Here is a 25,041-nt window from a genome sequence, read left to right as displayed (position 1 = left end):
GAATAAATCTAGCTTTCAGGCCTTAATGGTGCTGAATGCTGTTCTTCTTTCCCAGTTTCAGACTTCTGGTGGGAAGAAAATTGCCAATAAACACATGGCGTTTTAAAACTTTGTAGAAGATATTCAGGCATAAGTGTTAGTAGTCTGATTCAAACTGACTGCTTCATAAGGCTTTTTTTTTTTTTTAAACTTCTTTCCAAATACAGCCAGGCGAGTCGTGGTGGCTGTGTAACTGCACCAAGGCTATATGTGTAGAAAACAATACTGTTGTGATTGTTCCAGTAATCTGTGAGCCACCTCCTAAACCCACCTGTTCCAATGGGCTCGCTCCTGTGCAAGTCATTGATGATGATCAGTGCTGTTGGCATTGGGAGTGTGATTGTAAGTATAATATTCTGTGTAATATTTTATTTCCTGTGGGAACAGTACAACTGTAAAGAGCAGCACTATTTATTGGGAACAAACATTGTGCAAGATGTGCTCTAAGACTTCCAATGTTGGTCTGTTTAGAGTGCTTCATTGGTTCTTTTTGGCTAACTGGGGGACTTTACTTTGATTTCCATCATTTCTACATAACAGTTTTGCCAGTAGAACAGATTGTTCTCCTAAGGGGTTTTAAATGTCCAGATGCAAACATCTATAGACTGCAAATCTGCATATAGTTGTTTAGGCAATCTGTAATAGTACTTCTAGGGCACGATTAGTCCTATTCTCTTTTGTCATTCAGAAATAAGTTGGATAAACAGTGCCTTGCAAGTCCCTGGATTCTTTTCTATTTTGGGTAAGTTCTAGAAAAGTGCTCGTGCATTGACAGATATACTTTAAATATTTAAATTCTTTCAGTTAGAGTAGGTGAATCTCACACCTACAGATTTTATTTGTAGTCTGATTGGATTCTGGATGTTTCCATAAGTCGCTAACCTGGCTGTATGTTTTCGCAGGTTACTGCACTGGCTGGGGAGACCCACATTATTTGACTTTTGATGGATTGTACTACAGCTATCAAGGGAATTGCACATATGTTCTTGTGGAAGAGATTGAAAAAACAGTTGACAACTTTGGTGTCTACATCGATAACTACCATTGTGACGCAGAAGATGTAGTTTCCTGTCCACGAGCACTCATTGTGAGACATGAGACTCAGGAAGTGCGCATTGAAACACTGAAACCAAATACCCTGGAAGTAGAGGTATTGGAGGAAGTTACCTTTTATTTCTTGACAGAAATATTAATAAGTCATCAACCTCGTAATTATATTCACAGCATTAGGAGAAAATTAGAAACTGAATGTGTGTTTCAGATTTTAAAACGTTTTGGATTATTAACTAGTACTGCATTGAAGGGATCCTTTTCTGAATCTGAATGCTGGGAAAAGTTTCAACAACTCCTTTCCTTTTTTATTACAAATCTTTGCAGTGTGTTCTCTCTCACAAGTGCGTAAATATGGATGAATGGCTAAGAGTTAAGGTTATAAAATAAATTAATTTACAATTGATATTTGTGTAAGAAGGGAAAAGATTAGATTTTGATTGGGAGGATACAATGTAAACTAGACATTGGAATTAAAGAACTGGGCTTACCCATTTTAAAAAACAATTATTACTAGCTTTGATTGGTATTCTTAAATTTTTCAGAGAAAGGACTCTTATGTGTTTAACTGATAAATATCATTCCCAATTTTGGGGATTCAAAATTGAGAGAGAAATGTTTGTTTTTAGACTTGACTTGTCCAGTTTTCATTGAACATTACTGTATAGGAGTATTATGAATTAGTTTGATATAAATGCATCACAGAAGACGGTTGTAAGTATCCTGGATGCATTAGGCAGTACTTAATGCCCTAGTCATCCCAAGAAATCTGTAGAGTGTTTAAACTCCTAAGTATATTCTAATTTATTAATGACTGATAGGACTTTCCGGCTTGGAGAAGGCAAGTTTGGCTTTCCAGTATCATATAAGGAAAAACAGGGACATATCTTATAAACCAAAAGTGTTTACAAATTTATCTCCAATGCAAAGTAATGAACAGTTGATTGTTTTCTAAAGTCAAATGAAATGTATGTCTCTTTTTTGTTTTCTTTTATTTACTAGGTGACTGTAAACAAACAGGCTGTGGCTTTGCCTTATAAGAAATTTGGCTTGAAGATCTATGAGTCAGGCATAAATAGTGTAGTGGAAATTCCTGAGCTTAAAATGAATGTGACCTTCAATGGCTTGTCATTTTCTATCAGAATGCCCTACAGCCTGTTTGGAAACAACACTCAAGGACAGTGTGGTAAGGCTTATTCTTATGTTTTTTTGTACTTTCAGAAAACTACAAACAGGTAAATCACAGCCCTTCCGTAAAGATGAATGGCGTTTGATAATGAATCTGTGAGTGAATTCTTTTTCCTCTTATCCATTTTAGGCACTTGCAATAACAACACAGCAGATGACTGCAGGTTGCCAAACGGAAATATTGCAGAAAACTGTGAAACCGTGGCAGATCACTGGCAAGTTGTTGATCCGTCCAAACCACAGTGCTCTCCAGGCCTAATTCCTACCAAAGCACCTAGCACAACAACAGGGCAGCCTTGCAAAGAATCTTCCCTCTGTGAGCTTCTTTGGGGAAGGTAGGCATGCATTCCTCTGGTGTTTATATAAGCATTTGATTTTCAAGTGTGATGACAGTTTTGGGGTTCATTTCTCAATAAAAATGTTTCTAACTACTCTCCTATCTTCTGCAGTTCTGTGGGTTTCTCGGCTTTCTTCTGTTTCTTTTGCCATTTTAAGATGTCATCCTTTGCTGATAGATTTTACTCACAACCCTCTGGCTGCTACATTAGCCTTACTTGATGCTCTTACATTCTTTTGTGCTGCCTTCCACTCTGGTGGAGTGGTCTTTGTCCATGTTCTCTGAGCAGCAAAGAGACCAACTGAAAAAAAATTTTAGCTTTTTGAACCTAGTGTCAGAATTAAAAAGTGAAAACTAGCTAATGACTGTACTTCATAATATTCATGTAGCTCCTAGAGTGAAAATATTGGTGCATGGGTTTATTGTGGATGAGAGGAGAATATTGTAAAATATGTTGGAAGGTTGCAGTCTAGTCAGATGCTCTTAGTGGAAATCTGTCAATAATAATCCTGGTTCACATCTCCTGAAGTGTCACTTTTACTACAATATAACATGCTTAGCACATTGGAGAAATTATGTATAATTCAGTAACTAATAATGATGTACGTTTCTATTTTTAGTGTGTTTGAGAAGTGCCATGGAGTTGTTAAGCCTGATAAGTACTACGCAGCTTGTGTTTTTGATAGCTGTATGCTTCCCGACTTAGACCTGGAATGCTCAAGTCTGCAGATCTATGCAGCTGTCTGTGCCGATCAAAACGTCTGCATTGACTGGAGAAGTCATACCAACGGTGTTTGCTGTAAGTGTTTGGCCATTTAGCTTGAACTGTTAAGGGAATCTTGTATTGAACTTTTATTTCAGCTATTTCAGTTTAAACCACAGGAATCTGGTGCTAGCAGCAACAGTAGCTGCTGATGCTTGCAGGATGCGTGGAGGGCATCTGAGGAGCTTTCCAAGTCACTGCCCTCCTCGGGCTGTGTGTGTGGAGGGGCTGGCTGGCACACAGCAGGTCTAAGGAGAGGGCCAAGTGAGAGTGTGGGAGTGCTGGCTGCCCCAGCTATCAGTTCACAGGGATCTGCATAGAACCAGCCACTATGGAGCTCCAGCAACCAAGGCTTTGCAACAATGAGTGGCATCTTTTGGGATGAATTCTTCTTATTGAACTGTTATGCAAATAGGAAATGCATAGGCAGTGAAACTGATGTCATGTGTCCTGGGAAGAATACAGGGACAGTGTCTAGATGGAATCAGGAAAGCTAATGGATAATTAGAGCTGAATTTAGCAAGGAATGTGAAAAATGATAAGATGGGCTTCTACAGGTATTGCTAGTCAGAAAAGCCTCACTTTTCTTTGGTAATCATCCTTGCCACAGATCTCAAGTCCAGTCAAGCAGGGACTGGGATATCAAAGTCCTTCCCATTGTGATGGGAAGAACATCAGATGGTCTCACATCTGCTCAACTGGAACATACACAAGTCCATGAGACCTGACAAAGAGTATCCCAAAGGGAACTCGCTGATGGAGCTGCTAAACCACACTCCATCAGATTTGAAAAGTCATGGTAGTTAGGAAAAGGACCAATGCTAATCGATGGCATCAATAGTGGGATTGAGTGCACCCTCAGTAAGTTTGCAGGTGATACCAAGTGAGTGATGCAGTTGATATGCCATCCAGATAGACCCTAACCTGCTTGAGATGTGGGCCCATGAAATCTACTGAGGCCAAGTGCAATGTCCTGTACCTTGGTCAGAACAAAATTGCCAATATCACTAGACTGGGTGATGGAATGCTGCACCTGCAGTACTGCGTCCAGTCCTGGAGTGCTTGTATGTGAAAGATATGGGTGTGGTAGAGTGCATCCGAGGGAAGCTGCAAAAATGATCAGAGGGTTGGAGCACCTCTTTTGTGTAGAGAGTCTGAGAGAACTGGGGTTGTTCAGCCAGAAGAAGAAGGCAGTGGGGAGACCTTATTGCAGCCTTTCAATAAATAAAGACATTGAATAAGAAAGATGGGGAAAGACTTTCTACCAATGCCTGTAGTAACACAATAATTGGCAAGAATAAAAGGCACAATAATTTTAAACTGAAAGAGGGTAACTGTAGAGTGTATACAGTGTATAGACTGTATAGAGTGTATAGAGTGTAAAGAGGGAAGAAATGTTTAATGATTAGTATGGTGAGACAGTGGATCAGAAAAGTTGTGGTTGCACTATCGTTGAAAGTGTTCAAAGCTGTGTTTAACAGGACAGTGTGATCTAGTGAAAAATGTACCTGCCCATGTCAGGGAATTGGACTACATAATCTTAACGAGTCCCTCCAACCCAAACCATTCTATAATAATGCCTTAATGATAGGTTATATTTCTTTCTGAGCAATTAAGACATGAATAAATCACACCAATAAATAATTTCTTCAAGTTATTTTCAGGTGTATTTTTAACAATAGAAGTAATAAATGAGCCTGCAAAAATACACATCCATTTACTGTGTCTGAAAGATCTGTATTAGTAGATATGTCTTTTTTTCACAGTCAACTGTGTATTTTGCAGATATTGGCAGATGACTCATTTATTTAGTGTAATCAAAAGAGAATGGGAGGGTAGGAATACATGTCCCTTTAAGAACTTATACAAAAGAGATCTCAATTATGACAAAATTGTAATCAAGATGTAGTTTCCTGGCTTTATCTCCTTGAATGTAAACAATGGTGCTGTGTGGTAAAATTGCTTGAGTCTGATATCTATTTAACCTCTTTGCTTCTTAAGGTTGTCAAGCGTACAAAGGAAAATGAGTACTTAATGTTTAATTCCTTGCCATAAGGTCATGAGAACTTTGTATGATATTCTTATTGAGCTCTTCCTCTTTTTTATTCTCCCATTCCAGCTTATGAATGTTCCAAACATAAGGAATATAGAGCATGTGGTCCTATTCAAGAGACAACCTGCAAATCAAGGTAAAGAATTCCTCCACTGTTAGTTACATCTCATACAAGTGTTCAGCCATATTTGAAGCATATGTTGCTGAGAGAAATCAACCAACCTCCTGTCACTGACTGTTTCATTTGTTACCACTATTCTCTTGATCCTAAATATAGATGCCTGTACTTTTTATGTTGTTCAACTAAACCAAATGCAAACAATGGCAACTTCTAAATCTCAGAAGTACAAATTATTTGCACCTGTATTTTCAGTTAATAGTTATTCAGCTTAACCTTCCTCTGTGTGCCTGTAATAGTAAAGGTTTTCTTCTGAACATTTTGTCTCATACAGTACACATAATGAAACTTCAGTTAAACAAGTGGAAGGCTGTTTCTGTCCTAATGGTACAATGCTGTATGACTCTGGTGTGGATGTCTGTGTAAATACCTGTGGTGAGTTTTACTACTTCAGTTGGGTACTTATTTGTTTCCTCTTTATTTTGTTCTGATGCATTCAACATAGATCTGACTGTATGTGGTATTCACACACTGTATTCATACAACATATAGTGAAGATGTCTACTGCTATTTGAGTAGTAATCAAATTTATTTTGATATTTTCACAGGTTGTGTTGGATTGGATCTGATACCAAGAGAGGTATGCTGCCATTTGCTTTTGTATTTCAAGGCGAGGTTGGGTATGGGGAGAAGAAAGTAGTCTGGTGCAGTTTTGTGGTTCCCCAGCTTTTCATTGCTGTTTTTATTGTTGTTCTCTATGCAATCATTCACTTTATTTTCTTTAATGACAGTTTGGAGAAAAGTTTATAGTAGACTGCCAGGACTGTGTTTGCCTGGAAGGTGGAAATGGCATTGTATGTGAACCTCACAAATGTCCTGAACAAAATATCAGGAGTTGTTCTGGGAAAGGCTTCTATGAAGTCACTGAAGTCAACTCTGAAGATTCCTGCTGCCCCATTGTCACTTGCAGTGAGTTAATGCTTTTGTTTCTAGTCTTTCTCTATTCTTTAGGAACAGAAAGGAAAAGAGCTAGGTAAGCATTGAAGACATGAAGTAGGGAGCCAAGAAATATGTTTTCTTAAATCTGTTTGTCTAGTGTTAAATAAAATAAATAAATAAAGAATTTAATAATGCTGTGACACAACATGGAATTTTCTATTCTGGGATTCAACATAACTGCATCTACAGTTCTTGAATTTAGAATCAGATTTTTTTTCAAGTAAAATTCAGCCGGATCGCAGAATTCTCTGTGGCTGTATGGTTTTCATTTTGCAACAATTGCCTACACTCTTGGAGAGAGAGAGTGTAGTGTAATAGTCACCCACGATTTCTTAGCAAAGAGTTGTGATACTTTTCTTACACTTGGTAATTGTGTACTGGGGGGAAAAAAAAAAAAAAAAAAAAGAGTGTAGTTCCCCATCCAGTGCCTGATGCCTGGATTCACTAGGAAAAATGCATCTTCCATGTGTAATTTGTTTCTTTGGGGAGGGTCTGGAATATTTCTTAGCAAGGAAATATTGCTTAAATGGGGATTCTGAGAGATACCTTTTCTTACCTGTGGTTTAATGTAATTTCTGAGTTATTCCTTTTTTTTTTTTTTCAGAATGCAACACAAGTTTGTGCACAACTGAACCCCCCAAGTGTACGCTGGGATTTGAAGTTCAGTCTTATATTCCCAGTGATGAGTGCTGTCCTGTGTACCAGTGTGGTAAGTCCTTTGGAAATATGTTTTAAATGACTAGCATTATATATTATATAATTTGGTATTAGATTTAATGAGACTGCATGCAGTACCCTAATGAAAGCAGTCAGATTCCATGAATTGGTTACTATTAACTTTTTTTTAGTAATATTGTGGTATTACAACTGTGAAATTAGATAGAGTTCAACTGAAGTGCATTTTTCCTGCTTGTAGGTGCCTGTAGAAACTGCTATAGAATTAACTGAGATTGTGGTCTCAGCTTAACCTAGCAAAATGTGTTTTTTGTTAATGCATCTAGGAGAAGATAGATTGTTGATAATTGATACAGGGAACTTCTTGTAACTGTTACATGGACATTCTTGGCTAGGAACTGGACTATGTGTATTGGGTTAAAGCTTCCTCCCTTGTTGCTCATTAAGTATTTATTCTTTTACTTTACGTACACCACATCTGCTACCAGAAATGTGGAATAACCAATGTATTTGAACATGAGCGTTGCAATTCACTGTGGAAGAAATGAGTGTGACTAGAGTGGAGTAAGGACTTTTTTTCTCTGATGTAACTGCCTATCTCCTTTCTTGTTAACAGTTCCCAAGAGTGTTTGTGTACATCAGAATGCTGAGTTCTTGGTAAGTTAAGACTATTTCAGTAGCCTTCTGAAAATGCTTAAAAGACCATTCAGCATACTTTAACAGAAGTGCTATAAGGAAGTTTATCCAGCAATATTTTAGAAATTTTCAATTTTCTTCAGGGATTTTTCAGCTCAATAGTGTTTAAATATTTTTTTGAAAAGGTTGCTGTGAATAGAGAGTTGTTTTTAAATGTCAGTATCCGAGCTAGATTTGGCTTTAGAGTGAAGTGTTTATGCATTTTAGAAAGCCAATCCATGCTTACTGTCAGTACTTCTTTTCAATTTTAATTTTAATGCTTCCAGAAATTATTTGTAAAGAAAGATTACTCTGAGCAGACATAGATCCCTAATAATTTCTTTATGGTCTAGTAACTATTTTCTTAGATATGTTTATATGACTCCTTAGCTTTTAATATCTGAGTTTATCTTTGCTATATAGGAGTTCAGTAAACATATATGAAGTTTAATTCAATATTATTTATACTGTCTTCATAAACAACTAGACAAATATATTTCCAGTGATGTTCATGATAAATTCCTATTCCATGGTTTGGTTTAGAGGTTTTTTGAGAATTAAAAAACGTCTGTTACATGCCATATCTCATTAATATATGAAACTTTGTTTCTTTAAATTTATAGCCAAATTCCTCAGTCTTTGTTGATAAGTGTCACGATTGCTTCTGCACTAATGAAGTTAACATCAGCACTCAACTGAATGTCATCTCCTGTGAACACATTCCATGCAACACATACTGTGAACCAGTAAGTGATGAATGTAAAACTAACAAAATTAAGAAACATAATATCCACGTCCATAAAAAACATTGTGATCAATGAGTTGCATCTATTATGTATGGGGGGCAGAAAGTGAGAATCCAGACACAGCATGGACACTGACTGTTCTTGAGCTATCTATTTTGTGTAGCTTGATAGTATAACCAACAGTTCACCTTGGGAGGATTAGCTAAGAAATGTCTGTAGCAGTGCATTTAATGGAATGATACTTAGTTTTTAGGCATACTTACCAAAGTCTTTAGTTTATTCCATCTGTAGCCTTTTAACCATTGTAACCATTCTAGAGTATGCTTCAAGGCATAAGCAATTCATGGGTTGGTATGTTTTCAATTATTTTTCCACAGTACATCTATCAGTGCTGTTATTTCAATCTAATTTTACTATGTAGGGATATGAATGGAAACAAGTAGAAGGTGAATGTTGTGGAAAATGTGTGCAGACAAAGTGTATTGTACATACATCACATGGTTCCAGTCTCATATTGAATGTAAGTATGCTCTACATGTTACTTCTCTACCAAATTTGTGAATGTTCTTTTTTCAAAGATAAGGCTTTATGTAACTTCACATCTGAAATATCAACAACATACCTAAAGCAAAGACAATCTACAGTATCTTGGCCTGAAGGATTAATGAAATCAAATTTTCTGAAAGGCTTTTTGTGGAATGACAAGACAGTAATATCATGGAAAGGTTTTTGTATTGTTTGTTTATTTATTTATTTATTTGTGATTAGAAGCTTGAAATTCTCTCTATTATTTAGTTTCTGTGTACTGAAGAATGTTAGAAAAGCCTGTATATGAAACAATCTTATTGTCCCTATTTAGGTTTCCCTAAGCAAAATTCATAGGCATGAATGACTTTGTCAGTATTGTTAATGTACTTTAAGTGCTGTAAGTGCTGTTTTTTTCATGTAAAACTGAAGATTCTCTCCACTTGTGGCATACTGAAATGTACACAAAATTCTGTATTCAAAATTGCTGTTAACCTAACCGAGAAACAGTATGAAAGTCATTTTCAGAGGAGAGAAACATTTCATTCTGAGCTCCCTTCACCTTTTCCTGTTACATTTTGTATTTCACTTGCAGCCTGGAGAGTTTACAAATGACCCTTACAACAACTGCACCATTTACAGCTGTACAGATCTCAAGAACCAGCTTATCTCTTCCGCATCTGAAATTACGTGTCCTGCATTCAGTGAGGAGAGCTGCAAACCTGTAAGTACATATGGAAAACGTACCCTCAATGCATAAATTGCTTCAGTTGAGTTCATTCACCTAATTAAACAATGTCTTATTGATTCTGATGATCATTCTCCAAAGTTTCTCTGTCCCAATGGCACAGATTTCTGCTTCATCTATGTGCAGACCTACAGAGTGTATTAAATAAGATGTGTGACTGAGAGTTTAAGATTCTTCTGTCAACTCTCTTAGTAGCCAAAAAAACTGCTCGTGTCTAAAAAAGAACCACGTTTTTTGAATGTCACAGAAATACAAGCTGTCCAGTCAGTAGGCAGTAACACCATGTACCATACAAATATAGAAAAGAAGTCTCTGAGAAAATATTTTGTGATTTTTTTGAGCGGTTTGATGGTTATTGTAGACTTCCTTCAAAACTTCATCTGTATTTCTGCAGTAAAAATTGATAGATTTCAAGTCTGTTATAGACCATTTTGTTTGTTTATTCTCATAAGTGCTAGAGTTCTAGCTAGTAATTTCTAGCCATTGAAGAATAGCTCTCCTCTTTTATTGAACTAAAAACGTCTTTAATACAGGAAAATAAAATAATACTATTTTTCCTGTCTTTTTTTGTTTTTAGGGAACTGTTACACTCTTACCTAATGGTTGTTGCAAAACCTGTAAGTATGTCGGTGTACCTGAATTAACAGTACAGAAAATGAATTTTCTTCTTAAATCAGCCCATTTTATTATGCAGAGGCTGATATGTTTGTATTTACATAGATGCACCTGTGTTTATGTTTGTTACTCCAAGCATCCAGTGCCCAATCTGTATGGGAGGGTTTAAACTGAAGCAGAAAGACCTCTCAAGACAGTTCTTCCAGTGCACTAGCAAAGCCAAGTGTACTGAACTTCAGGGAAAAAATGGAGCTATTTCACTGAAAGCATTTTCTGATCTTTTCCTTTAGGTGTACCTCTGGATAGCCCCACACCATGCTCTGTCCGTGAGAGAGAAGACTTCATTGTCTATAAGAACTGCCGTTCTGTGGAGAGAGTTGTCCTGACTGAATGTGAAGGAACATGTGAAACTTTTTCACTGTAAGTAAACTGATTGGACAATGAGATATGAATTCTGCAACTGACATTGTTTATGTAAAAGGAACAAAAAATTGATGGACTACAGAGTAGCAGAAGACTAAAACTATCAACTCCCAAACTCATGGGCACAAAATCATGAAATCTCTGACTCAGCAGTTGATTCACAACACAAAGCAGAAAAGGGTACTGGATTGCATTGGGATTAGGACAGCTGTGGCAAGTTCCATTTATGTTAAGAGGTGACTCGTCTTTCATTTGTGTCAGACTGTCTTGGACAGAAGTCACTGCAAGAGAATATGGATTATTTCCTGTAATGTGAATAAGACCAGAGAGTAGCCAGTCTTGATATTCATAAGCTGAAAAGCTGCCTTTCAAGAGTTAGCATATAAACATATGCATTAACATAGAAAATGAAATAGGCATGTATCTTTTCAAACATGCACAATTTTTATACAGTAAAGAACTGAGAAAACAAATGCCTTAGGAGTTGCATTGGTAATTTCATTATATGTTACTCCCTGAAAATCTACAAGAAAGTGGCTAGTGTGACACACGATATCAAGCTATTAAAACACATCAGAATAATATAATTCTAGATTCCCAAATAAACTGTCACTTGCTGCCTGTTGCTGCATGTACCACTGGGTACCTTACATGAAAGAAAACTGGTTTTACTCTGAGATTGAACACCAGTTAGCCAGATGGTTTCATTAGCAGTTTCAAATACCTCACAGTCTTAGAGTCCTGCTGGAGCTGCCTCTGCATGCAAGCATAAGAAAAAGATGGCTCTTGACAGAGTTCATGGTGAAGTCTGATATTAACAGATTCTGCATGTCAGCATTGGTGATGGACAAAATGCTGCAAAAAAAGACCCTACTGTGAGACAGCAACAGAAGGAGCTACTGGTTCCTTTCTTGTTAACACTGCTTGTTTTGGAATACACACTTGGATTCATCTGATACAACTGTACCTCTTGCAGCCAATTGATATGATGTCTTCATAGGTGGCATTGTAGCCACAAGGCTCAGCAGTTTTCTTTCTCAGCTCAGGGCTGCATCTGCCCTTAGTTATTTGATCCAGCATGTTTAAAATCTATCATGCTGGGATGATGAGAGGAATATGAGGAAACTGAACTCCTAGAACTCATTGCATTTCTTTAGTAGGAGCTAGACAATATTTTTTTTTACAAGAAAATCTCATCCAAATGCGCAGAATTTTAAATGCATATTGTTATAACCACTGCCCTGTGGTTCAGGACAATTCATCAGCCCCAAATATGGCTCTTTTGCATACAGAACAAAACTTCTTGCAGGAATTCTGCACTCTCTCCTTTGTATTCCGGTTTCTAGCACAAAATGATGTTCCCTTTCTCCATCTTAACAGGTACTCTGTTGAGGCCAGTTCTATGGAGCACAGTTGTTCCTGCTGCAAGGAAGTAGAAACTAGCACGAAGGAAGTGGAACTGCAATGTCCCTCTGGGAAGTCAATTACATATAAATATGTGTATGTCGAAAGCTGTGGCTGTCAGGACACTCAGTGCGTAGTCTCAGAATCTAGTGAGTCTCAAAGCACAGAAGAAAATGATGAGAGCACTCGAAATCACAGGAGAAGAGCCATCAGCTTAACATCAAAATGAAGCAGAAAAAAGCTAACAGCACTCAAGTAAAGGAACTATGCACCACTCTGATCTTCCTTGACAGTTTTTGAACTTAGCTTTTCCCCCTACTGTATCCTGTATGTTCTCTAGTTATTTTTAACAATGCTCTATTTATTTGTGTACAAAATTACACTGAACTTTCTTCCAAGTTGCATACCCCTCTGGATCATTTTATAATCAACTTATTTTCTCTGAATGATTAAAAAGCACATTTAAAAAAACATGGGTCTTGTGCTTATTCATATACCACCTAGATGAGCTTGAGTTTTAAAAGAGGAGGAAAGTTTTTGTATTTTTTTTTTTCAAGTCAGAGGTAGTTTGTTGATCTATTTCTCAAACTTTTGCAGTATCAATTTTGCATTTCACTAAAAACTGAACTATTAGAAGATCTTGCCTGGAGGATACTGTCTGGGGCCAAAAATTGATTATGCCTGCTGAATCTGAAAAAGAATAATGCATCATAAAATGATTCAAGTGACTCAGAAACTTTCAATCAAGGTCTCATTTTAGCATTGTTAGAACAGTCTCAGTTCACAGTTTTCAATAGATAGCAGTCCTTTGGCTTTGAGAATATGAAATCTGTTCACATTGTTTGAACTTTGAGAGATGAATAATTAGTGCTATAGCAGGAGATCTTCAAATTTCAACTTTCACAAAAAAGATGCCCATATCTAGGCTTTCCCTACAGGAGATGGAGTGGCACAGCCATTTTCAACATTCATTCATCCCATACCAAAGGAGATATCCAAAGGAGATTAACTGAACTGTGTTCTGAAGTGCCTCTTTATCTGATCTCATTGCAAAGATAGCTGAAGGGCATTAGCTGAGAGCCAGAAGACTCTCCTGAAAACAGCTGAAGTACAATTAGAGTAATACATGCTTGCTGTGTGCAAACATTTTATTTTGTGTTATTTTTGCCTCTGTTGATAAACATAGTTGTCTTAACTTTCTGAGAGCTAAAAGTAACTCTTCCTGTGCCATCAACTTGAATACATGCATTTTTGCTACCTGAAGTACTAGAACTTTTGAGTTCATTCTATGCTGCTATGAGCCCTGCCAAATGCGTTACAGCTTGAAAGACAGAAACCAGTAGAAATGTACAGAAAGTAAAACACCAGACATTTTTCATCTTCAGAATACTATTTTTAGAGAGCTGGGGGGGAAGAGATAGCAGATCTAAGAATGAAGTTCACTTTAAGTAGCAAGCTCCAAGACTAATGAAGCCTGATTTCTAATTCAGCATGGGATTCTGATGATTTCTGGCTGTTGGTTCATCGTGAGATATGACTGAGACTTTTGTTCTGGGGCATTTATCAGTTCACTTTCTCTGTTTGTTTCTTTGTTTTCTAGCAGCTTCTGTGCTGAAAATACATGCATTCTCTTCCATTAGTTGTTTTTAAGACCATTTAAAAAAAAATCTGATGATGTCTGGCCATCTTTGAGATCTTCATTTTTGCAGCTAAATTTGCTTGGAGTCAGCCAAAAGTTTTTGGAGACAAACAGATGATGGCATGAACAGATTTGTCTTATTTCCTATGAAAAAGATAAACTATGTCATTTTGATGCCACTGCAGGGTTTTCTTTCTGTCCCTCCTAGTAATGGGCAAACTAGTACTAATTACAGAAGTTAAAACATCCTGTGTAAACAGTATCCCTGCAGATTTTAGCTTTGCCACTACAGGGCAGTGTAAGGCTAAGAATGTAAAATGACTCTAGAGGCAATAAAAAGCCTGCTGCCTACAACAGGGAGTTTGTATTTTACCAGGTAGAGTTTTACTTCTGAAAATAGCAGATGCTGTTATTTCCCCACAGGATTTGTATGCTTTTAGTAAGCATTAAAATAAATTCTTCTGGCAGGAATTGATACATATGCAAACATGGTGTTGTTCACAGTGCTTAGGAATACAGCAGCCCCTTTGGTTTTGCTCTATAGAAGTAGGTTCCCAAAAGGAGGCATTGTCAGAGAATTCTTACTTACAAGTGCTTTGCAGTTCCAGGTCAAACTGTACATGTCAAACCTCCCTTCTGCATTCTTCATCACCTTGGAACTTTGTGGTTCAGTTCACACCTGTGTTGAACTGGATGACAAAATCAAATCTTGAACAGTTAAAACCTTTTCTAGCAGAGAAATCCACAAATAGTCTCTGAGGGAGAGGAAGGAATGAAGCATTAATTTTGCATACCTTCAAAGAGTACAGTAGTGGCAGTGAGCAGAGGTTTTGGTCCTTCCCACACTCCCCTTGAAAGCAAATGGAGACTTTCCCTTGCTGACCCACAAAGTATTTAACTTCTTAAGCAAGAACTGTTGTATCTGCAGGATACAATCTCAGACTTATTTGGAAAATGCAGGAGACTAACTGAAGAGATCTTTCACAAAGCTTTAATAGCCCCTTAAGGGGCTAAAGAGGAGGTAGTGGAATCTTCTGATCCCAAGCAAGACGTAAAAGGGAACTGACTTCACCAAAGCATTGGTACTGGAAGAGGATGAGCTGGCCTCCAAGAATTTCTCAGTTCTCCAGGAACTTTGTAGTCCTCCAGTGTCTAGCAAAAAGGAGCAGCAGCAAAAGCTCCAGCAGAGTTCATCTGGCTGGCAGATTGGCTGAAGCACTGGCGTGTCTCCATACCTGAGACTCATATTCCTCTCCTCTTATACTTTCTGTCTAGTTTTCCACTTCAGTTGCTGGCAAAGAGGTTCCATTAGGTTTGTTTCTTACTTTTATTAATCTCCAGTTGCTTTGCAGTTTTGCCTTGAAAAAGGAGGAAGCATTCTTGGTATGCAAGTGGAACTTCTAGCTACATCACCTTTGAAGGCACCAAAAGCAGAGCCTTAGCTCTTGCTCTACAAGAGCTGCTTGGTTTGGCCTCATTTTGGCATACCATCCCTAAGCCAGAGACAAACAAAATGCCTTTAAGCATGGGGTTTGAATTTGTACCCAAAGCCTTCATTACAGCGCTTGAGCCTGCACGGCCACTCTGGTGAACAAAACAGAAAAAGCATAACTCTATTGTTGCCTTCCCTAATCACAGAATCAGTCATAGAATCATAGAATGGCCTGGGTTGGAAAGGACTTCAAGGATCATCAAGTTCAACCCCCCCTGCCACATACAGTCTGAGGAAAGGAAGAACAGGTAGTGGCAGGCTGAAATACCCAAGATCATTGCCTTGCTCTCTAGAGGTTGTGGTTTTGAATCCCTGCCTCAGATGAAGGCTCCTCTGAGGTGATCTAAAGCTCAAGCAAATCCTTCCTGGCAGCAGCAGTCTTACAGCCCAGCAAAGGAGACCAGTGCAGTATGCTGAAGTGGGTTGACTGTAGCTCAGAGAAGGTACCATTGTTACACGAATAAAGAGCACTGCAGCTGGGGACCAGCTCTGAAATGCTTGGCTACTCTAATAAGCTGAGGTTGCACACAAGTATTCCCTGAGATGCACCCCAAGTCTTCTTTCACCGATAGGTTACATGCTTCCCTGGAAGCAAGGTGATTGTGGTATGCACCACGTCTGGAAGTACATGGTTTTTATTCTCATGCAGTGTTTTTTCTGAGGTAGTTTCAGTCTTGGACAGCCTCTTCCCAATTATCTGGAGCTGCTCTGGAAACTCACTGCTGTTCATATGAATCTACCATTAATAGGGGGAGAACTTCTCAGAATATTTTCTCTTAGATTTGTCGTGAATCATTGCTGGACAACTGTTTCCAGAGCTCCAAGGCCAGAAAGGCAAATGCTTGATAGTAGCATGTCAAAAATCACTGCTACTATCTCAGGTGAGGTGAATAAAATTCAGAAGTGGAAGAAAAAAACCCCATGCAAAAGAAGAACAACCCCTCGCAAAGGAACACAAGGAAGAGATTTCTGATCTAATTGCTATCTTGTTTAATGATGTAATTTAATTTTAGGAGATCATCCTTTTATGCTATGGGAGAGGAACGGCAAGGTAGAATTTTCCGTATGTTTACTGTTGAACTGTACTTTGCTAAACCAAACTTCATCGAACTAAGCACATGAAACTCTGCACATAAACCCCAATCAAAGGACTTCTGCAAAGGCAAAGCCCTGAGTAAATAATCATGTAGTTACGGTGCTTGTTATACACTGTTTGAGCTTGTGTAGCAAAGCAAACTCAGATACTGTGAAAAGAGAAGGCAGAGATAGATTGACAAACTCTAAAGTCATAGGAAAGAAAACTGTAGTGAACTTTAGGTCCCACAAAAAGCTGAAATACTGTTGAACAGTTTCTTATATTTCATCTTTTGGCAGCAGTTTTGGAGAGTGGGAGGTATTTTAATGGAAAACAAGTTCTAATTAATCAGCCCCCTTCCTAAGCCTGATTTCCTAAATTAACTCAGTCTTTTCGGACTACTGTAAAACTTCGTGCTCTTAACTGGCAGCCTCACAGCTTACCTTCCAATCTGGTAATCATATAAGCCATATTCCCATCAGTAATATAGAAAATCATGATAATTTTTTTTTTCAGCATTGCCTTTTAAAATTTGGCATGGACTTCAAACTGGACTTCCTATAACGTTTCAGTTTTTCAGCATTCATATGTAAGAATACTTGAATTCCATTTACAAACTTGTCTCTAGAATAGCAAAAAAAACCCTACTTGCACTTTTTTCTTATTTCAAAACTTGAACTTTGATAAAAATCACAAAAAATAGTAGAACTCAATGTATTTTTGATATTTCTTCAGTGCAACAACTTCCATATCGAAACATGTTTCTGTTGCAGATTGATATAAAGACAGAAAGCAATGTATGTCACATTTTGCTATGCTTCTGGCTAGCTCCCCTCTCCACGTTTGATAAAGAAATGTGTTCTCCCAAACGCTGCCAATTTTCCTTAGTTCCATGAGATTAGAGATTTTCCAGTGAGAAGAAATTCCTCTTCAACATAAATTATTTCTGACAGGATTCTGTTTTCATTTATGTGGTAGACAAAGAATACCTTCTAAGAATCATCCTGGAAATTTATTCCTGGACATACTGTAGAATCATAGAATCCTTAAGGTTGGAAAACCCCTCTAAGTCCACTTTTAAGGTTGGAAAACACCTCATCTAGTCCAACTGTGCACCTACCACTAATATTGCCCACTAAATCTTGTCCTTAAGTATCACATCTACATGTTTCTTGAACTCTGTGGTATATTTGGCAGGTAGAACATTCTCATTTGCTTTGAAGGCTAAAAGGAAGGACTAGTCATCAGTCAGCCACACATATGCTGGTTTCACTCACAGAAGCAGAAGTGAAACAGACCATCTCCAGGCAGCTAATCTCTGTCTGACTTAATGACAAGAGAAGCATCATGGATTTTCACATTCTGGCAAGTATTGCAAGCATGTGGGGAGAGGGGTGGAGAAGAAATCTCTTTCTTCTTACATAAGTGAAGCAATATATATCTAACTACTCGGCAGCAATCAAGTATAGCTGGGGTTGATGTTGCTTCACACAGCTCTCTTTTAAGCAGTAACAAAAGCAACAGAAACTTTGATTGAGGAATACAGCTTTGCACAGTGCCTGTGCCCTGGCACAGCAATGACATTTCAATAGCCTGTCTCTTTGGACTAGTGTAGCTGCTCTTTGCAGTATCTGTGTGAGCTGCACACTCCTGCTCCCTTTTAAAAACATACGCAGCCTGAGGGCCTTGAATAGGAATGCAGTAAGTCAAATCCTGTGTTTCTTTGGGTTTCTAGTAACTTTCAGTGTGGTGGAGATGGTGACAGCATGTGTAATTTCATGTAATTTCATGTAATTTCACAGTTATACTGACTTCAGTATTAAATATGCAGTGGCCTTTTCTGCATTGCCTTGGCATCCATGAAGGAAGAAACTGCTTTTACAAAAGGGAGGGGGTAGTGTCTGCTCTAGCCTGAAACCCATGAAGCTGTAATTTATAAAGCAGAATTTTCATATCCTCCCTCAAATGGGGTCAGGGTTTCCTTTATTCTGCTACTCCACATTTTTCACTAGGAAGGTTATTTAAAGAAAAATCTTCTGGGTAGAGCAAGCCCAAGGGCTCCTGATGGCTTTCTGTGCAGGGAGTCTTTCTTATGTGAGGAAGTGCCAATAGGTCAATGAGACCTGTGTGTGCAAACACCAGTCGGCCATGTCGTTGCAATCCATGGGTTTGGATTTTGAAAGATCTACATCTTCTTGAAAAAAACAGAAAAGGAACAGCTGAACTGATTCCCTGCAAATGGGAGTAACTGATGTCCTTGATTAGTTCTGGAAAGGTCAAGGAACCCTAAGACGAAATGAGAGGTTACGGAGTTCTTTTTGTTTGTAAATGTAAGAAAACACCCACTCATTTCCTGCGAAAATTGAAATACCAAAGGCATTCTTCATGTGCTTTGATAGACAATCAACTTTGCCTGATAGAGCTCACCTTATGCCCCCAGCTAATTCAAATTGTATGGCGGATACAAACTTAATGAACCAAATAAATCTTTGAAGTAAATTCCCTGAATTTTATGGGATAAGAACATAATCCATGCTGAATTATTTTGGCAATTAGGAGGGTGCAAAACAGTGTTGTAATCATCGGTTATGCAAAATAGTTTGCCAAATTTATTTCAGATGTTACCATGTCAGCACAACAGGGCTTGATACCAATTCCTAACTAGTTGTTTTCCTAGCTAACTTTACCTTTTTAATGAAGTAAATAGCATTTCTCTAGTTATCATTTAGGCCATGCTGGTAAAACATGATTTCTCAGTGGATATACATTGTAAGAAATAGTATAGTTACTTTTGCCTGAAAAGGTCTGGAATACTAGAGAATTTCCAGTCCAAACCCTCCAGCACTTGTGTTCACCCAGGACAGAGAATTACAAACGTCTTGGTAGCTTGGACAGTTACAGTACATATGGGATTACCCTTTGACAGAGGTTGCAATTCAAATGCAACTGCCAGACTTGTTGCTGGGTATGAGCAGTGTTGACCCCTAAGATGCCTCCAGTTTGATTGCCCCTTTACCAAGCTTGCATGGGATGTGAGTCACTGATGTATTACATTACCTTCATGACGGTTTATCTCCAGTGAGTCAGTGGCGATAAAGAAGCTGAGTTAATATTTGCCAATTGCATTTACTAAAATCACATACCCCTTAGTGGCAAATGATCCATGAAATGGGCTGTAAATGGGCCAAAAGGAATTGTTCTTTTTGATAGTACAGCTGCAGCTGTGTGAAGGCCTTGTGAGCTGGAGGGCCCAATAAGGGAAAGAGATATTTTCCCAGTGTTTCACTACAGGGGGATTAGTTATAACTTGCATGCCTGCCTTTGCAACAATTCCATGGTAACAGACCAACATATCCATAAATTACCTGTTGGTCTGAATTTCCTTCCAAAAAGCTACCACGTATTCCTTCTGAAACCCTCAGTGTTGCCACATTTGCCTACAAAAATTTTGTTTGAAAAACCTATCAGTCACTCTGAAATGATTACAGTGTACTGGAGCATCCCGTGATTTTCAAGAAATGTAGCTCATGTTCTCTGCAGAGAACCTGGCAGCAGGAGCCCTGGTTAGTCACAGGCAGGATCTGCGCTCACCAAGAAATGGCAGAGGAATGGCAAATTTGACAGAGCAGACAAGCAGAGGTAAGAAATGATACATGGCAAAAGGATTGGGTCTCCTGACTCCCCTTTTTGTTTTGCAGGAGAGATCAGCCAGGTGTCTGATGCTACTTTCTCTTCTGAATGGAGCAGAAGCGGATGGTAGTTCTATGAATTGTTTTATTCTGTCTGTCCCTTGGTCACCATTTTAACTGTGCTGCTCATGTTCCTCATAGGTCCGTATGTGCTAACTGGGGCTTGCAGGGCAAAGTCATGCTTTAGCTCATCCCTCCCGTTCACTCTGTCATGCCCCGAACCACATGCAAGAGACAAAGGGCTGGGAGTTGTGGTGGTCAGTCTCACTATGTCTTCGTCATGTAAGGGCCACTGTAATCTGTATCTTTGGCAGTTGTTTCATATGTGGCTCCTGCTGCTTTTGTGCTACCCATCAGGGACAAAGGCATTTTGTTCTGAAGTCAGGAATCAGATCTCTGGGTTCTTGGTTTCTTTTTTCTGCTGTCACATCAATGTGAATGAAATAGATGTATTGATTGCCTGTGTGGGAATTAGAAAGGAAGAGGACCATGATTTAAAAAAGAAGAGCTATATCTTAACAGAGTTCTACATTCAGATTTTGCATCTATCCTTGATGTGGGAAAATCGAGAAGGAGGCTCCATCAATCAAAACTCAATCTAAAAGTTATGGTGAGAGTCTGCTGACACTGAGTGTTACTGTTGCACTGTGTGGGATTTCAGATCATCCTCATAACTACAGTGTCACATTCTCACGATTTATGTTATTTTCTAGATATCCTGCAGTTCTACATCATAACTGTTAGGGTGGAGAAGAGTGGGGAGGACGATTAAAAGGAAAAGAAGCAGAAATCTATTACTTCCATCTCTGGTGCTGTGAAATCTATCAGTTTGTACAGCAGCCAAAATGGCATGGCTTCAAGAACAGACTTTACCTTCCAGTAGTGCCCTGCCTCGAGTGCGACTGACAATGGAATTAATGAGGCACAGACAGTGGGAAAGGGGTAACGTGAACTCATGTTTCATGCACTGCACAATGCTCTCACCTGCTACTGCGGGACGTTCTTAAGAGCAGCAGCAGCCGCAAATCTTTGTCTGGCAGATGTTTGCACCTGAGTAAGTGGCTCAGAAATGTGTGAGGGAACAACTGCAAGAACTGGGGGGCAGTTTTAGGACATTTAACTTTGTTCACACTAGAAAGCTTGGTGCAGTGGTGAGCTAGGCACAATCCTCAAGGCTGGCTCACTGCCTGCCAACAAGAAAAAAGTCCGTGGGCTGCTCTGGCCTGAAGACTCAGATCATAGAATCATAGAATTGTTTGAGCTGGAAGGGATCCTTAAAGGCCATCTGGTCCAACTCCCCTGCAATGAACGGGGACACCTACACCAGATTAGGTGCTCAGAGCCCCGTCCTGCCTGACCTGGGGTGTCTCCAGGGACGGGGTATCCACCACCTCTCTGGGCAACCTGTGCCCATGCTTCACCACCTTTTTTGTAAAAAACCTCTTCCTTATATCCAATCTAAATCTTCTAGTTTGAAATCATTTCTCCTTGACATGTTCCCTTCTTCAGGGAGACCTGATAGCGTTATTCAGTACCTAAAGGGAGGGCTGTAAGAAAGAAGGGGACAGAATCCTTAGCAGGATCTTTGTGACAGGACAAGGGGAAATAGTTTCAAACTAAAAGAGGGAAGATTTTGATTTAGATATCATGACCGAATCCTCTGAATGTTTTATGCTTATGACTCTTTATAACTGTACATAATGCCTGATCTTACAGTATTTTTAGTTGTAACCTTTAGAAATACAGCCATCAAGACAGCAGAAGTGGCAAACACTTCCTTGAGCTGGAGGACTGTGTTGATGTGCAAGAAAGAGGAAAACTATAAAAAATGGCAATGATTGCTTGTTTCTAACCCAGTGCTATGAAAAAAAAAAAAAAAAGAAAAAGCTATTAATCAAAGAAAAAGCAACACAGTAATGAAAGTGAAAACAAGCATTTTAAAGAAAGGAGATAAGAAAAGCACAATTCTCCATCCCCATAGAGAGAAATAGATACTTGTCTTTTCCAAAAGACAGAGGGTTGTTGGGTGCTGAACATGGACAACTGAGAAAAATGAATGAAGCTCCACCTTTCAGGTACTCTGCCATCAATGTTTTGTTCTCACGCCAAATTCCTGGACTATAAAAATCTGCCTTATAAGCCAAGAAAAAAACACTTCCCTAGAAGGATTTTCAAGTTACCACTTCATGGCAAGATGGAAATAAAAAAGGGGAGGTCATTTTGGATCTTCTGCCTCATTTGGAGTTTTTGCAAGGGGAAAGAACCAGTTCAGATAGGTAAGAAAAAAATCCAAATTCTTTCTTCACATATTGATGTCCATAGTTGATAACTGGAGTTGTTAAATGAAAGGATGTAACATATTCAAGCTGTAGGCATGCCAGATACTGCATTTTGCCTTCTCATCTTTAATTTAAGTCATTTAAATCATTTATTGCTGTTTCTTTTTTTTTTTTTTTTTTTTTTTTTTTTCCTCCAGCACTGGCTGGCTTATCAATTGCTTTATGTCCTATGTGACTAATCTTAAAAAAGCAGACTCTCTGCATGTAATTTGCATCATAAAAAAGTGACGCCCTATTTAACACATGTTGCATACATTTTTTATATAATGCCTGCTAGACTTGGTTGGCCAGTGTGAGTTACTCCATTGGGAGTAACCACATTGTTGTGTTCTCTTGCACTGTTACCTCCTGGTTTGGCTTTGAATGTCTTACACTTTTCTAATCACTTGATGCACAAACAATTCATGTGGCTGCTACTGCTGTCTTAGTAATTCTAGCAATTACACTTCCAAGAAAGAGTGAAAATTTCTCATTTCCCCTCATTATTGTGTAAAAAAAGTGCTAAATTAAACCATTCCACTTCACTGCTGTGAACTCCAATAGCAAATTACAGTCTCTTCAACAAGTTATTCCTGTAAGAGCCTTTTGGCACTTGAGCTTTTGTTGCATAGTTCTGACTTCAAGATGCTGCTTCTTAGATTTGAACATCTCATAACACTCTGAATATACCAGTGGCTGATTCTGATTTGATCTTGAAGGACGTTGTGTGTTGATATTCCTAAATGTGATGTGTCAACAATGCAAAGAAAGTTGTTCATTTTCTTTGCTATTCAGATAGGACCAAAAGAGATGCCAAAAGCACAATGTAGCAAGAATATCTTATTTAATTCTATACGTAGCTTTCTTTGCTTCCTATTCGCCTTATGCTTCAACGGTATAGAAATTACTTTCTTAAGAGATGTCTTACATGCACTTCAAGTATCCAGCTTCCTCTAAAAGCAATTCTTCCTATTTTTTTCCACATTCAGTGGCACATCTTTGCTTCATAGGCACTTCCATGTCAGATGCCATTTTGTCAGACTGCCCGTTTGCTGCCATCTGTTACACAGCAATAAAATGTAACATGGGAATATTGGTGGGACTACTACTGTACTACTACTGTAGTACAATACTACTGCACCATCAACATCCTCCTCTGACATTGTGGGCCAACATAATCAAATAAGAGGCATTATTTTTGGAGCAGCCTTCCTATCAACACCATTGACGGAGATACAACTCAGCTCCAAGAAATAAGTTTGTCTGAGATGAAAAACAAGCAGGTGTGAGCTGATTTCTGAAGCTGGTGCAACCTCAGCTGCTGAGACTGAAGGCTGCCATTTTGCTAACAACTTGGGTGACCTGTGTTGCATCCTGGCATCTTCCAGGATTTTACATCTTCTGAATTCAGAAATCTTTCCATTTACAATTTTAAACAGCAGCAACAGAAAAAAACAAAGCAGTTCATGCAAGGTGAATCATTAACCTCAATGCTCTGAATCTTTCTTTAGTCCAGGTCTCCACTGTTGGTAGGAGCGAGTGTACCACCTGGGGCAATTTCCACTTTCACACATTTGACCACGTTAAATTCACTTTTCCTGGAACCTGCACATATGTCTTTGCTTCTCACTGCAATGACAGCTACCAGGACTTCAACATCAAAATCAGACGCAGTGACAAAAACAGTCACCTGATCTACTTCACTGTCACTACTGATGGAGTGATCTTGGAGGTGAAAGAGACAGGCATCACAGTGAATGGGAACCAGTAAGTAAAGATACTGCTGCTGCTTTCTTTTTTTTAATTGCTAGGTATTAGCAAGGTGTGATCTGTCTGAAAAGGTATCCCACCATTCAAAGAGCTGTGTGTGTTAACAGCACACTGAACAGTGTATTGTGAAGAGTCAGTCCATTGTAGTGGAGATGGCAAGAAGAACATAAATGACAGCCCCCAGAGGTCACAGAATCACAGGGTTGGAAGGGACCTCAAGGATCATGAATCTCCAACCCCCCGCCACAGGCAGGGCCACCACCTCCACATTTAATACTAGACCAGGCTGCCCAGGGCCCCATCCAATCTGGCCTTGAACACCTCCAGGGACAGGGTATACGATCTCTCTGGGCAGCCTGTTCCAGAACCTCACCACTCTCTCTGTGAAGAATTTCCCCCTGACATCCAACAACAACGTGTTTAGAAAGGGCAATGTGTATGTAACAAAGCATAAAGTGTAGATTTCCTTGATGCTGCTTTATTCAAGGGTAGGAGAGGGGAAAGTTAAAGTCAACGCTTTAATTATAAAATGGATTTTGTAGAAAATCTGTATTTTTTTTCCAAAGCATTATTTCTGTGGTACTAAACTTAGCATTGTTTGTTGCTACTCAGGAACAGATCATCCTTTCAGAAAAAGTTTACCATTTCCAGACTGTGCAGAAATGGCCCTCCTTTGCAGATCACAGCTTGCCATGGGGTC

The 25,041-nt window shown here is 38.8% G+C and overlaps 2 protein-coding genes across 2 annotated transcripts in view; both read left to right on the top strand.

Moving 5' to 3' along the window:
- Nucleotides 1-475: 475 nt before the first annotated feature.
- On the top strand, nt 476-12,587 carry LOC306947950 (intestinal mucin-like protein; the record flags this gene model as incomplete). Its single annotated transcript, XM_079537412.1, has 14 exons — nt 476-500; nt 942-1,189; nt 2,092-2,275; nt 2,408-2,612; nt 3,235-3,413; nt 5,497-5,566; nt 5,883-5,983; nt 7,152-7,256; nt 7,839-7,879; nt 8,521-8,643; nt 9,764-9,892; nt 10,494-10,533; nt 10,822-10,951; nt 12,335-12,587. The coding sequence occupies 14 exons, from the start codon at nt 476-478 to the stop codon at nt 12,585-12,587; spliced, it is 1,833 nt and encodes a 610-aa protein (XP_079393538.1).
- A 9,860-nt stretch (nt 12,588-22,447) lies between these two features.
- LOC306948074 (mucin-5B) overlaps nt 22,448-25,041 on the top strand; it is a gene marked incomplete at both ends in the record, with an annotated part of 40,152 nt that continues 37,558 nt past the window's right edge. Inside the window, 2 exons of the mRNA XM_079537551.1 lie at nt 22,448-22,529; nt 24,083-24,338. Of these exons, the coding sequence (XP_079393677.1) occupies nt 22,448-22,529; nt 24,083-24,338 (338 nt within the window). The remainder of the gene's footprint in view (nt 22,530-24,082; nt 24,339-25,041) is intronic.

The sequence above is a fragment of the Tetrao urogallus genome (assembly GCF_951394365.1).
Source record: "Tetrao urogallus genome assembly, chromosome: 6".
Classification (NCBI taxonomy): Eukaryota; Metazoa; Chordata; class Aves; order Galliformes; family Phasianidae; genus Tetrao; species Tetrao urogallus.
Note: the sequence above shows the minus strand (reverse complement) of the source record. Positions and strands in the feature narration are given on the sequence as shown.